The sequence below is a fragment of the Felis catus genome, chromosome D2 (assembly GCF_018350175.1).
Source record: "Felis catus isolate Fca126 chromosome D2, F.catus_Fca126_mat1.0, whole genome shotgun sequence".
NCBI classification, from domain to species: Eukaryota; Metazoa; Chordata; class Mammalia; order Carnivora; family Felidae; genus Felis; species Felis catus.
Window position 1 is genome coordinate 29,046,106 of NC_058378.1, and position 15,912 is coordinate 29,062,017.

Below are 15,912 nucleotides of genomic sequence, written 5' to 3' on the forward strand. Positions count from 1 at the left end.
TTGTTCCATTAATAAAAAAATCTCAAACCATATACTGGCTCAGCATACTGTTTCAATTTTGCTGACAAGACAAATGATTCAGCCAGTAATATCTAAAATATTATTATTTTGGGGTGCCTGGGTGTCTCAGTCGGTTAAGCATCTTGACTCTTGATTTCGGCTCAAGTCATGATCTCACAGTTTGTGGAAGAGACCCCTGCACCAGGCTCTGTGGTGAGTGTGGAGGCTGCTTGGGATTCTCTCTCTCCCTCTCTCTCTGCCTCATGCACACGTACACTCTCTCAAAATAAATAAACACTAAGAAAAATAAAAACAAAAAATAAAATAAAATATTATATTATATTGTAAGACTTCAAACAGTCCATAGTTAACCTAAATTCAAGGCAGAAATGACATGTTTGGAGACAGAAAATTAGCATTTAAAGGAAAGACATTGGCAACATAAAGGAGAAATTTGGAGAAAAGTTTTTGAAAAATCCACGGCTAATTTGATATTAGTGGTTAAAATTAAATAACAGAGTTCAGTAGATCATCAAAAAAAGAAAAAAAAGCACATTGTAAACCAAAGCGTATTAGCATAGCAAGGGTCACTAATTCAATTGCAGTTACAACGTGTCATACTCAGGAGAATGGAAATATGGTTATGTGGAGATGGTGGAACAGTGTTTATTTAGTCAGTGTCAACAAGGAATTTTGGATATACACAATGGAAAGGAAAAAACTCTTATTTTTGAGTATGTGAAGTAGTTACTATTTTTTTTAAAGAATCTAGTTATTTTGTGTATATACTCAATAATCATATGGTTAATCCTTCATAAATAATTAACCTACTTGAAACAAATCACATGAATATATAACTTATTCCAATATGAGATGAAGAAAACAGTTTACATTTTATGTAGAGTGGCTTTCAACTATATACACTTTGAGAGTTTTGCAGTGTTTTCCCCATTATGTCAAAGACTCTCCCTCACTATTATAGGTCTTTTATCAGTGAAAAAACAATTTGCTTGTCTTTTTTAAATAAAAACTGTTAAGAAGGAAATCTAAATGACACAAGGGGTGTAATTTAAGAGATGTGAATCCCTTTATAGACTAATTCTATCAAATGTCCCTAAAGACTTGCCTATAAAGTAATTTGTGTACACACACACACACACACACACACACACACACACACTGGAATATTACTTGGCAATCAAAAAGAATGAAATCTTGCTATTTGCAACAACATAAATGGAACTAGAGAATATCATGTTAAGTGAAATCAGTCAGAGAAAGACAAATACCATATTATTTTACCCATTTGTGAATTTAAGAAACAAAACAGATAAACATAGGGGAAGGGAAGGAAAAATAAAATAAGATAAAAACAGAGAGGGAAGCAAACCATAAGAGACTCTTAAATACAGAGAACAAACTGAGGGTTGCTGGAGGGAAAGTTCGTGGGGGATGAACTAAATGGGTGATGGGCATTAAGGAAGACACTTGTTGGGATGAGCACTGGGTGTTATATGTAAGTGATGAATCACTTGGTTCTACTCCTGAAACCAATACTATACTTATGTTAACTAACTTGCATTTAAATAAGTAAATATACATATAATAAAGTAACTTGTGTATTTTAAGTCTCATGTCATAGAAAAGTGTCCCTATTTTAAAAAGCTGGATAATAAGTCATACTTGAGAATGTAGAAAAAATTTTAAATCATATTTTCTATATAATATATAAAGGTCAATGTAAGAACAAAATAAGTATATAACATGGTAATTATACTTATTTTTTTATATTTAGGGTTTTTTTTTTTGAAAGAGAGAATGAGCATGCATGCATATGAGCAGTGAAGGGGCAGAGGGAGAGAGAACGAGAAAGAGAGAGAGAGAATCTTAAGCAGGCTCTACCCTCAATGCAGAGATTGATGCAGGGCTGGATCCCATGACCCTGGGATCATGACCTGACCCAAAATCAAGACTCAGACACTCAACTGATTGAGCCACCTTGGCCCCTATATTTAGTTTTTTTAATAGCATGAAGAAAGAGAACACAATGGTTTAAGAAGTCTCTCTGAACCTATAACAATAATAAGCTTAAAATAATTTACAGTTTTCGTTAATTAATCAAACTCTGTGTTTTACAGAATTCATAAGCCTTGACAAGAGAACAGGTTGATATGAACTAAAAAGATGGAGGAGATTAATTTGCATTGGTTCAAATTCAGCAGTATTATATGAGCAACTTGAGAAGCACAGTTATCAGAATGTGTAAAACAATAAATGATAATGAGGACTGTATATATTGAATGAAACAGCCAATGAGCTCTTGCAGTCATGAGCTCTTCTGGCACTGATCCATTGAATTTTCCCTCACAGAAGTTTGTGGACACTGAGTTATATACAGATTCTACCAGCTTCTTGGTCTCCCTCCTTTACTTATTGACTTCTTGAGCTCTTGTGTGGGTCTAATCCATGGGAAGCCTGAGCTTCATAAATTCACATCATCCTGGAGAGAAACTTACTGTTTTCACCGAATCACTCAAAGCTTCCCACTGCTGGAATGGCATTGACATCTGGCTCCTTCGCCAATGGTCATACCGGGCACGACTCTCTGTATTAGTCAGAATTTCCTTTGCCTTCTGCAGTTTCTGAAAAGTCTCCACTGGAAAACAAATCAAAAGATGAGCACTTCTTTCCTGGAGGAGTTATTTTAAACTCCCAAGCAAACTGGTCTCACTGGAGTATGTCTCTGTTTTTTACTCACTGTGTGACCTTGAGCCAGTTCACCTTTTCAAGCTTTAGTTTCCTCTTGTGAAGTGAATCGTAAGGACAAGTGAGATCATGTATGTAAAGTGTCTGACTCACAATTTAGCCACTCCTTTTACTGAGCTCCAGTGATGTGCCAGATGCTGTTACAGATGCTAATGACACAAGTGTGAACAGTATACATGAACTATTTAGTGGGACTGACATTTATAAACATTTTCAAAATTACAATTTTATCTACTAGGAAGAAAACTACCTTTTCTAGTGGTAGTTATGAGGAAGGGCAGTGATCAGGCTAGAGGAACAGTGTAAATGAAGACTCTAAGGCAGGAAAGAGCATGGTGATTTAGAAAAAGTAGAGGATGCCAATGTGGCTGGAGGACACAGGGCTGGAAAGAACAATGAAGAATGGGGCTGTGGACTAGACAAGGGCCTGATCATCCAGGATTTTAGAGGCCTAAGGATTCTGGTCTGGTTTTTTGTTGTAAGAGCAAGAAGAAGATATTGGGAAGTTTTAAGCACAAGACATAAAATGGTAGGTAGTTGATAAGTGGTAGCTTTGTCAATGATCTATTTGACCAGATGGCATACAATAGAAACCATTCGTGTCCCTTTTGGAAACACTTGCAATGTCTCTTCTGCTCCTCAATGAAGTTAAAATTCTCTCTCTCTCTCTCTCTCTCTCTCTCTCTCGTGGAGCTGGATTATTTCCATTGCAGCACCTTTTTTTTGAGTGAGAGAGAGACAGTGTGAGTGGGAGAGGGTCAGAGAAAATAAGAGAGAATCCCAAGCAGGCTCTGCACTGTTAGTGCAGAGCCAGATGCAGGGCTCGAACTCACAAACCATGAGATCATGACCCAAACTGAAATCAAGAGTAAGATGCCTAACCAACTGAGCCATCTGGGTGCCCATGAAGTTAAAACTTTCTATAGAACAGTATATAAGATCAATACACAAAAATCAATTGTGCTTCTATACAGTAGCAATGAGCAATCTGAAAAATGAAATTAAGGAATTCCATTTACAATGGCATCCAAAAGAATAAAATACTTAGAAAAAATGGTAACAAAAGAAGTGGAAGATTTATATGTTGAAAACTATAAAATACTGTTGAAAGAAATTAAATATCTAAATAAATAGAAAGACATCAATATTCATGGATCAGAGGACCTAACATTGCTAAGATGGTAATACTCTCCAAACTGCTCTATAGATTTAATACAATCTCTATCAAAATCCCAGCTGCCTCTTTTTGCAAAAATTGACAAGCTCATCCTAACAAATCCATATGTACATGCAAGGGACCCCAGAATAATCAAAATAATCTTGAAAAATAAAAATAAAGTTGGAAGAATTCACACTCCCAATTTAAAACTTTTTACACAACTACTCTAATAAAAACAGTGTGGTACTGGCATTAGACTAAACATAAATAAATGGGATATTGAGAGTCCAGAAATAAACCCTCAAATTTACAGTCAATTTGTTTTCTACAAAACTACCAAGATCATTAAATTGGGAAAAAAAATTGTCTTTTCAACAAATGGTGCTGGGACAACTGGATATCCACATATAATAGAATGAAATTGGATCCCTACCTCACACCATATACAAATACTAACTCAAAACAGATCATAGACTTACATTTGATCTTAGCCAAAATGCCAAGAAGTGATAAAATGGGTCATAGATCTAAATGTACAAGCTAAAACTATAAAACTCTGAGAAAAAATATGGTAGTAAATCCTTGTGACCTTGGATTAGGCAACAGCTCTTTAGACATGACACCAAAAGCACAAGTGTAAGCAACAAACAAATGAAACAAAATTGTACTTCATCAAAACTGAAAATTTTGTGCTTCAGAGATTATCAAGAAAGTGAAAAGACAAACCATGGAATGGAAGAAAATATTTTCAAATTAGAGATGTGATGAGGAATGTATATCTAAAATATATAAATTCTTACAACTCAATAAAAAGACTAATAGCCTATTTAAAAATTAGTAAAGGAAATGAATAGACATTTCTCCAAAGAAGATATACAAATGAGCAATAAACACATGAGTAAATGTTCATCATTAGTCATTGGGAAAATACAAATCAAAACCACAGTGAGATAACACTTCATAATCACTATAATGGCTAAAATAAAAAGATAGATAATAACAAGTGTTGGTGAGGATGTGGAGAAATTTGAAGCCTCATGCATTGCAGGTGGGATTGTAAAACAGTATAACTGTTTTGAAAAACAATTTACCAGGGTCGCCTGGGCGCCTTAGTCAGTTAAGCGTCCAACTTGTGATTTCGGCTCAGATCATGATCTCACGGTTTGTAGGTTTGAGACCCATGTCAGGCTCTGTGCTGACAGTGCAGAGCCTGCTTGGGATTCTCTCTCTCTCTCTTTCTTCCCCTCCCCCATTTGTTCTCTCTTTCTCTCTCTCAAAATAAATAAATAAAACAAAACAAAACAAAACAAAACAAAACAAAAAATACCCAACAGTTTACCAGTTCATCAAAATGTTAAACATAGAGTTACCATATGACCCAAAAATTCCAACCCTAAATATACACCCAGGAAAAATGAAAACATACACCCACACAAAAACTTGTATATGAATGTTCATAGTTACACTATTTATACTAACCATAAAGTGTAAACAACTCAAATTTCCATCAGTTAGTAATTGGATAAACAAATGCATATATATATTTTTTTATTTTAGAGAGAAAGTGCAAATGGGGGGAGAAGGGCAAAGGGAGAGAGAGAGAGAGAGAGAGAGAGAGAGAGAGAGGGAGAGAGAGAGAGAGAGATGCGGGGCTTGATTCCATGACACTGGGATCATGACCTGAGCTGAAATCAAGAGTCAGACACTCAACCACTGAGTCACCCAGGTGCCCCTGTGGTATATACATTTAATGAAATTATCACTCAGCCACAAAATAAATTAAGTACTAAAACATGCTACAAAATGGATGAGACTTGAAAACACTATGCTAAATGAAAGAAGAAGTCAGTCACAAAAGGCTACATATTGTATAATACCATTGATATAAAATATCCAGAATGGATGAATCTGTAGAGAGAGTAAGTAGATTCATAGTTACCAGGGGCTGGACAGGGGAAAATGGGAAGTAATTACTAATGAGTACAGAGTTTCTTTCTTTTTCACAACAACCTTATGAGGTGGATATTATTATTATTATTATTATTATTATTATTCCCATTTTAAAGAATCTAAGGCTGAAGGAGTTGATGTAACTTGCCCAAAGTCCCAAAACATCAAGTGATGGAGCCACAAAATCAAACCCTAACGGGCCAGGTTCCCCAGCTGGTGCTCTCCACTTCCATTCATGCACTTTCCATTTTCCTGCACTCCCTTCCTTCCTGCACTTTCCATTTTCCTGCAATGGATGCTACCCTCCAATCTCCACTTTCTTCTCCACCTCCAGGGATAATAAAATGTCATCATTCATCAGTAAGATCCAAGTTGTGCCCTTCAGAAGCTCAAAGTCTAGTAAGGAATCAGACACATAAAAAAAACATTTCAAAATCATGTGATAGAAATACAGAGGCAAGGGCCTCTCTCTCTCTCTAAATAAACTTAAAAAAAAAAAGAAATATAGAGACACAATTGATTCTGCTTGGGGGGTCAGAAAATATTTCATTAGTTTTCTGTGCACTTGGAGTCATCCTTGACTTTTATCTTTCTCTCACATCTCACTTCTAATCCCTTAGCAAACCCTAGTGGCTCTACTTTTAAAATATATCCAAGATCTGACCCCTTGCTGCCATTTCCACTATCACTGCTCTGGTTCGAGCCGCCATCTTCTCTTGGTTGGAGTATTATACCAGCTTCTCAACCAACCTCCTTGCCTTTGCCTCAATCTGTTTTCTACACAGCAGTCAGAGAGACCTTTTTAAAAATAAGTAATATAATATCACTCCTCTCCTCAAAATGACTTTTAATAACTTCCCATTTCTCTCAGAGTAAAACTAAAAATTCTTACGAGAAATGGCATGGCTAGTAGGCCTAACATGCTCTGCCTGCCCTCTACCTTCTCTTCCTTCTCTGACCTCATTTTTTTCTGCTTTCCCCATCTCCCTTGATACAGCCAAAGGAGCTTCCCTGATCCTCCTTGAGTATGCCAAGCAGGACTTTGGCACTTACAATCCTTTCCACAAAGAATACTTTTACCCCAGGCACTCATATGGCTTACTTCCTTCAGATGTCATCACAAATGCTGTCTTGTGGAGGTGGTCTTCCCTGACTATGTTATATAAAATGCCTAGAGGCTCCTGAAGGTCCTTGAATCTTGAATCCTTACTTATAAAAGAAGATAATTAGATAGCTTTTATCTCCCTTGCCCTACTTTACTTTTCTTTATAGTACTTGTCCTGGGCCATTATGTATTTATTTATGATCTATCCCCTCTACCAGAATACAAACTCTGTGAAAACAGAGACTTTATCTGTTTTGTTCTCTGCTATATCCTTTGCATTGAAACAGCATAGCAGGTGCTCAAAAAGTATTTGTTCAATGAATCAATGAGTGAACGTTTCCTATTTTGAGGTGAATATAATAAAGATGTTATATAGTACTATTTTCTGAGCTCCAACCACCAAAGAAATGACACATATTCTTCAAACACTTTGTGAATTAGGAACATTTTAATAGTATCAGTGGGGAAACTAATTAAATTGCTCTGATAGTGCTTAAAATACCTCATTGGAATTAGTCAAGAGTCTCTCAAACAGGTGTTGAAGCAAATGTACCATCAACACTGATGGTACTGGAAATACTGAAATACTTCTATACCCCAGGTGGTAAAGATTTGGTATTTCTGAGCCCCCATCCTCCAAACACCACCACTTTAAGTGTTCCCCCAACAACCAGACATACTTCCTGCCACAGTAGGGTCCCTCCAAGACCCTACTCCAAAGCTGGACAGCACAGTACCTCACAGGTCATTTGCTACTTAATATCACCACTGGAGGTAGGAGCAACTGGTGGATTAAAGGAAAGACCCTAAAGATGGGGTTAGTGAAAATTACAGGGAAATAAACAAACTAATAAAAAGCATCTTGCCATAGCAGCTCACTCCAGTGAGTAATCCTTCCTGCTGCTGACGACAATTTAAATGTCCCACTGTACAAATAAGATGTCACTTTTTCCAACAGGAATAAAAAGCTCATTAAATTATCACCACAGATGCATATGCCAGTTACTACCACAGCAGTGGTTGTAAAGATTTATATATTTATCTATGAGTCACCTTTTATTTTTTTTTATTTTTTTTAATGTATATTTATTTTGGGGAGAGAGACAGACAGCATGAGTGGGGAAGGGGCAAAGAGAGAGGTAGATACAGAACATGAAGCAGGCTCCAGGCTCTGAGCTGTCAGCACAGAGCCTGATGCGGGGCTCAAAGCCACGAACTGCAAGGTCATGACCTGAGCTGAAGTCGGATGCTTAACTGACTGAACTACCCAGATGCCCCTATGAGTCACCTTTTCTTTGCACATTACTGTTAACCTGTTTTACAGAGTCTCCAGAATGAAATAAGGCTGCTTGGGATTATTCTGATGTCAATGCCTTGACAACAATTGATAAGCAGAAAGCTAAAGAGACTTTATCTTTCCTGATAGGTGGCCTTTCCTTGTTCCATCCTCTCCACCACATTTAATAAAAATGAGTTTGGGTTTATATTTGCCCTTTAATATGTAGCTAATCAAATGAATCACACAAGATAAACATTTACCAGTTCTGAGAAGAGAGATCTCATTTTATAAGCTTACGTGAGCAAATGACGCTGGGACCTTTGAAAGACATTCTGATTTAACTCCTAGGTCTGTTCTGAAAATACAGAAGTTCTTTTAAATTCATATTTCACAATAGAATTTGTATTATTATAGCCACGTTTTAAATGTAGGCCACTTACAATTACTTGAAAAATAATAATAAAATATAATATCAGAACATACCTTGAAAAAAATCTGGAGGAAAATACACGACTGTTAATAGTGTTTCTCTGCTAGGGAGAGATAAGAGAGTACTTTCACTTTCAACATTATTTATTACTGTATGTTATTTTTATTCACAGATAAAAAAGCAATAAAGAGTTTTTAAAGTAGGAAAGCATGGAGACATGAGAAGATATCAGTTAGCAAGGACAAGGAGCTCTCCTTCAAATACCCCAATGTTTTTGAAGCCTACAAATCAATAACAAAAATACCATTTCACAGATCTTTAATTCAGTCTGAAATCCCCTTCTTCAAGGTCAGAGAGAAGTTAATAAAGCATTGGCCTGGAACAGTTACTGTCACGTGTACACACAGGACTGTCATGAACACCAGCCAGGAGCTTTTGAGCTCAGTGACACAATGTCTATAGCATAACTGGTCCTGCCTACATCACCCCCACCTGAAGAGGAGAACGGATTTCTCAAAACCTAAAAGCCTTGGATTTAGAATTAAAAAAAAAAAAGAATGAAAAGGAGAAAGATGTAATGTTTACTTACAAAAAAGAAAACTATCTCATTCTATTAAATTTTTATCTTGGAATCCTGCATTAAAAAAAACAACAACAACTAAAGAAAGTCCAGTGAGTCATAATTGCCAACATTCACTGAGCTATTCCTGCATGCTCAGGAATGTTAGTCTCCACATCAGGTGCATGAAGCAATAATGTTATTAGTCTACCCATTTTTCCTATTAGAACACTGTGGCTCAAAGAGATTGTCCAAGTTCAACTAGCTCATAAGTGGGAGCTAGGAGCAATCCAGACAGACAAGATTGTGCTCCATATCTACTACTCCATCATGATAACAAATTAGTAATTAGTAATGGAAATGATTAAGACTACACTTAATGAACCAAAAAGGTATACATACAAGTATAATGTAGTTGCTCTATAAACTTTCACCTTAATGAAATATGTTTCAAAATCTGCCTAATGTATTCTGAATTTCTGTCAAACTAAAATTCAGCACCGGATGAATTTTTGTTTAACATTTTACAATATTTTTATCAGTATTCTTAATCCTTCTTCAAGTGTATAAAGAACCACTTAAATTTTCAGAAGGTCATATTAATCTAAATTGATTAAATGGATGCTTAAACAGACTTGAAAACAATTTCTACCCAAAGATTGAATCATCTATCAACTACAAGCCCGACAGGGGAAGATATTGATGTCTGTGTACCTTTCATTTTAAACAATATTTACAGTTCAGTGTTTCTCTGAACAAGAAGCCTTGAGGTAGCCCGTACGTGAAAATTCCCATCACTATGGTAACCAGAAATGGCAATGATTGCACAGTGATTCATCATGTACCCCAAACAGAAATTGTTTGCCAGGGACAGAGAAACAACTCAAAGCCACGCTTTATTGGAAAAGAACCCAGTTAAAGAATAACCTGGGGTGGTAGTTGTTTTTAAGTTTTTGTCAAATTTTTATACTTTTACGTCAGGGCATCTATCTTAATACTAACTCCAGTTCAGAGAGGTAATTAATATGTCTCCTAAAGAAATGTTCATGAAATTTATTCATTCACTCATTCAGTAAATGATTTGCACAAAGTAGGTGTCCTCCATGGTAGGTGCTATGTGAGTAATATGCGAGGGGCATATTACTATGAACAAGATAGCAGGAGGCCTGCCTCACTGAGCTTTCAGCATGACTAATAAGCAAATAGGCAACAAGGAGATTGTGTGATACACGGTTTGCTGCCTGAAGTACAGTGTGCTCTGGGTAACTGGGGCACACATAACTTCCCAGAGGAAATCATGACTAAGCTGAAACCTGACACAAGAGGATGAGCTAACCAATCAAAGCAAGGTGGAGAGGTGTGCAGGCCTCACAGGGAGCCAGACAGAGGAAGAAGCAGGCATAAAGTTCTGAAGAGTGGAAACCAAGGCATATTGAGGAATCAAGGTAGTTCCGTGTGGCTGAAACATGGGATTTTAGGCATGGTAGTAGAGAGAAAATGAAAATGGAGAGATGCAAAGGAGTCAGGAAGCACAACGTGAAGGGGCTTGTACCTAAAGACCCAGCAATTACATAGAATGAACTATTGCTGCAAGTACAGAATGGGCAACTATCACAGACATAATGTAAAGCAAAAGAGTATATACTGTATGACTCCATTTAGATGAAATTCAAAACTAGGCAAAACTAGTCAATGAAATAGAGATCCAAAAATGGGACAGGATACTGACTTTGAACAGGATGTAAAAAGGGACTCTTGGGTGCCAGAAATGTTCTACATCCATCTGAGCAGCAGTTAAACTGGTAATATGTAGACAAAAATTTATCAAGTCTGTACTTACAGTTTCTTCACATTGCCTTAAACAAATTGTGCCCCAATAGAAAGGGCAAAAATCATATAACAAAAAATGGGGCACTAGGGTGGCTCAGTTGGTTGAGCACCTGACTCTTGATTTCAGTTCAGGTCATGATCTCAGGGCTGTGGGATGGAGCCCCACATCAGGCTCCATGCTGAATGTGGAGCTTGCTTGGGACTGTCTCTCTCTCTCCCTCTGCCCTTCTCCCATTCTTGTGTGCTCGCTCTCTCTCAAAATAATAATAATAACAATAATAATAATAATAAAATAATTTTTTCAATTTTTAAAAAGTATAACAAAAATGACTTGATATATTGGAAAATGGCCTATTTATACAAATCAAAAGGATCAATGATTTCTAGAGAAAATTAATAAAAAAACTTAAGATAAAAGAAAATTGGGGCACCTGGGTGGCTAAGGTGGTTAAGCCAGTCGGTTAAGCATCCAACTTCAGCTCAGGTCATGATCTCATGGTCCGTGAGTTCAAGCCCCTGCATCAGGCTCCACACTAGCAGTGCAAGCCTGCTTTGGATTCTCACTCTCTCCTGTCTCTCTCTGCCCCTCCCCTGCTCACACTTTCTCTCTCTCAAAGTAAATAAATAAAAACTTTAAAAAGAGATAAAGGAAAAAATTTTTTAATGAAGAGGAGTTTGGGTTTTATCATTTGTGCAATGTGGATTAAGATAGGTCTTAATCATAATATTTTCCTTATAGAAAAATCATATACATATACATACTACACACAAACCCATAATATGCACCTATAGTAAACATAATCATCTAATGTAAGACAGTATTACAGTACCTACCCTGAGGATAAAATCAAGGTAGAAATACACAAAGACTTGGGGCGCCTGGGTGGCTCAGTTGGTTGAGCGACCAACTTTGGCTCAGGTCATGATCTCACGGTTTGTGAGTTCGAGCTGACAGCTCAGAGCCTGGACCCTGCTTCCGATTCTGTGTCTCCCTCTTCTTCTGCCCCTCCCCACTCATGCTCTGTCTCTCTCTGTCTCAGAAATAAATAAACATTAAAAAAATTAAAAACAAAAGAAATACACAAAGACTTCAACTACATTGCTAAAGTTTTAAGCTAGGTGTGCATACATGGGTATTTGCTATAGTATTCTTATACCTTTTTTGTACATATTAAATATTTTATTTTTTCCATAATTAAAAAGAAATCCACTCTCTGCAGTGTGAAGCAATGAAAGGAGTGCTGTAGGGATCCAGGCATGAAATGATGGTTACTTGTCTACTCTAGGGGCTGTGAAGATGTAGGGAAAAAGACCTCCAGGAGAGACGTGGAAAGTAAATCACCAGCATTTGGTAACTGAACAGATGTAGACATAAGGGAGAGCAAGGAGACAGGTTTCTGCTTGACCAATTAAATGGATGGGGTTGCCATTTATTAAGATGGGGAAACACAAAGATGAGCAAGATTTGAGAGAGGGTGAGAGGAAAACAATGAGTTCAGTTTCTGACAGGGTGACTTTGAAACGTCTCCAAACGAAGATTTCTAAGAACACTCAAAACTAGAGTCCAAAGATCAGAATGAGAACTGAGTTAAGGATAGACTGGAAAGCCATCAGCAAAGAGCTAATGACTGAAGCCACAGACTTGGACAAGACTCCAAGGAGAAATTGGGGTGCCTGGGTGGTTCAGTCAGTTAGGCATCTGACTTCAGCTCTGGTTGTGATCTTGCTGGTCACAAGTTCAAGCCCTACTTCAGGCTCTGTGCTAACAGCTCAGTGTGTGGAGCCTACTTCAGATTCTGTCTCCCTCTCTCTCTGCCCCTCCCCTACTTGCTCTCTTTCTCTCTCTTTCTGTCTCCAAAACAAATAAAGACATTTTTTTAAAAAAAGACTCCAGAGAGCAAGTGAGGAGTTAGCCCAGAAATGAGAGTTTAGGAGGGAAATTTAAGGCAGAAGAGGAGTCATGACAGAGACAGAAAGAGAAACCGAAGGGGTGCCTGAGTGGCTCAGTTGGTTAAGTGTCTGACTTCCACTCAGGTCATGATCTCACCACTCATGAGTTCAAGCCCCGCATCAGGCTCTGTGCTGACAACTCAGAGCCTGGGGCCTGCTTCAGATTCTGTCCCTCTCTCTCTGCCCTGCCCTGCTCACACTCTGCCTTTCTCTCTAAAAAATGAATAAACATTAAAAAGAGATAGGAAAGAAAGAAAGAAAGAAAGAAAGAAAGAAAGAAAGAAAGAAAGAAAGAAAGAAAGAAAGAAAGAAAGAAAAGCCCAAGAAGTTGGAGGAAAATTATGAGTGTGTATCTTGGTACCTAAAAGAAAGAATGTTTCAAGGAGGCCTGGTCAACAGTGCCAATTTCTGATGCAAACTCAGGGAAGATAAAACCTAAAAAAGTAAATGTTGGATTTGGCAGCCAAGAAGTCTTTGATGACTATTACAAGAGCCATTTCCAAGAAAGGTGAGAGGGAAGTCAGCCTGGGATAAATTGAAAATTGGCGAAGGAAGTAGAGATATAAACTGTGGACTTCTTTTTCAGGAAGTTTGGCTCTAAAAGGAAGGAGAGAGATAAAAGAGGAGCAGGAGGGAGACAGGTTAAAGAAGGATAAATGGTATGTTTGTATTTTTTTTAATATTTATTTATTTATTGGGAAAGCGCAAACAGGGGAGGGGCAGAGAGAGAGGGACAGAGGATCTGAAGCAGGCTCTGCACTGACAGGCTGACTGCAGTGAGCCTGATGCAAGGCTCACACCCACAAACCGCGAGATCCTGACCAGAACCGAAACTAAGAGTTGGGTGCTTAACTGAGCCACCCAGGTGCCCCTGTCTGTATTATTTTTTTTTAATGTTCATTTATTTTTGACAGAGAGAGAGAGAGAGACAGAGCATGAGTGGGGCAGGGGCAGAGAGAGAGGGAGACACAGAATCGGAAGCAGGCTCCAGGCTCCGAGCTGTCAGCAGAGAGCCCGACTTGGGGCTCAAACTCACAGACCGCGAAATCATGACCTGAGCCAAAGTCGGACACTCAACCGACTGAGCCACCCAGGTGCTCCTCCTGTCTGTATTATTTTAAGTTGAGATACACATGAGCAGTTATGTCAAAATTTATGATAAGGGAATTTAAATTATGCTCAAGAAAAAACTCAAAAGTATGAATATATTACCATATATCATATAGAGACATATTCAGTTCCTCCAAAAGAAGAAAATACATCAAGTTCTAATCAAGACAATCACCTAGTTACAAACATACTTAAGTCATGTTAACTCTCAAGAGCTGGTGAAATAAAGCATAAAGTGAACAAATTTTAAACCAGGAAGCAGCATGTTACAGCAGAAAGAAAAATGGATGAGAAATGACTACTATTGGAGAAAGGACCCTACACCATTCCCTCCCCTCCTACCATCCAATAGTGCAAAAAACATTCTTTGGCATTGAATGAAAGAATAAGTTTGAGCATAATATATAAAAGAAAATTAGGTAATTATTCAATAGCTTTTTAGATTTAGATATTATTCATTTTTATGGGAAACAGACATTATTAAATATTTACCAGCTTTGGAGTTTTCAGGATGCTTGTCAGGGTGACATTCCAAGGCTCTGGCTTTAAATTCCGCCAGGATTTGTTCAACCTAAAACAAAAACTGATGTTAAAAATAAGGATTCCAAATTAAACGGCATAAAGAAAGAAGTTGGGCATCATTCCTTTTCAAAACAGCCATGATCAACCCAACTTTTATTGTGATCCTTGTGTTTGTATTTTGACATTTTACTCTAAGAAATAATGCCTTGATAATGAAATTCAGAAAGCATTCAATAAAAACTTCTGTCCAAATACTGATAACAGTTTAACTTGCTACTGCATTTAGATGATAGCCCAAGACACCTGTGAGCTCAATATATTTACATGTCACAAATGGTCAGATAGGTTTATTCTAAGAATACATAGAAGAGGCGTTCACTCATCTGAGTTCTTCAAAAGATGCTTTGTCATCATTCATTATTCAAGGATGACTGTCTAGTTTATAAATGACCCATTATAAAGTTCCCTCGTTAGGCCTTTTGCCCCCCTCTTTTTTTTATTAAGAATTTCACAATTAAAAGGACATAATTCAAACCTGTTAATTTTGTTACCAATTAACAGTGTAGTTGGAGATTTTGGTTGGGAAAAGAGAAACTTCAGCCAAACTAATATGAAGTTTGAGAGGCATTTTGATTTGATTTGATTTCACTCAGCCATCTAAACCTTATTATCATGCATAATCAATACTTGTCTTTGTTAATTATAATTCCAATGACAGCAGCAGGAGACAACAGTGGTTATGTGGCTCCACAATATAATTTGTTTTATTTTGTTTGTTTTATATTGTTTTTTAATTTTTATTTTAAGTAGGCTCCACACCCAACGTGGGGCTCAAACTCATGACCCTGTGATCAAGAGTCACATGCTCTACTGACTGAGCCAGGCTGGTGCCCCTGATTGCTTCATTTTAAAGCCCAGTTCTGCCAGAGACTTTAGGCAAGTTGTATAACTTCCATGTGCCTAGTTTCCTTATCTTTATATTACATGAATGATAGAGCATTTAACACAAAGCCTAATTGTAGTAAGAACTCAATAATAATAGCTAAAACTAAATGTCAGTGGTTAAGTAACTTGTCTGAAATCATTTAACTAGTTACTAAAAAAGCCAAATTTTTTGTTAACTAAGAAGTTGGACTTCAAATCCAGTAATCTTTTTTTTTTTAATATTCATTTATTTTTGATAGAAAGAGCATGAGCAGGGAAGGGGCAGAGACACAGTGAGACAGAGGATCTGAAGTGAGCTCTGCGCTGA

At 37.3% G+C, this 15,912-nt stretch overlaps 1 protein-coding gene across 4 annotated transcripts in view; it reads right to left on the minus strand.

Annotated features, from left to right (window-relative positions):
- Window positions 1-15,912, minus strand: part of DNAJC12 (DnaJ heat shock protein family (Hsp40) member C12) — a 43,828-nt gene that overhangs the window by 18,766 nt on the left and 9,150 nt on the right. For all 4 annotated transcript variants that reach the window (XM_045040043.1, XM_011287368.2, XM_003993977.4 and 1 more), the window contains exons 2-3: window positions 14,631-14,709; window positions 2,517-2,656 (exon numbers count right to left, since the gene is read on the minus strand). In XM_045040043.1, the coding sequence (XP_044895978.1) occupies window positions 2,517-2,656; window positions 14,631-14,709 (219 nt within the window). The remainder of the gene's footprint in view (window positions 1-2,516; window positions 2,657-14,630; window positions 14,710-15,912) is intronic.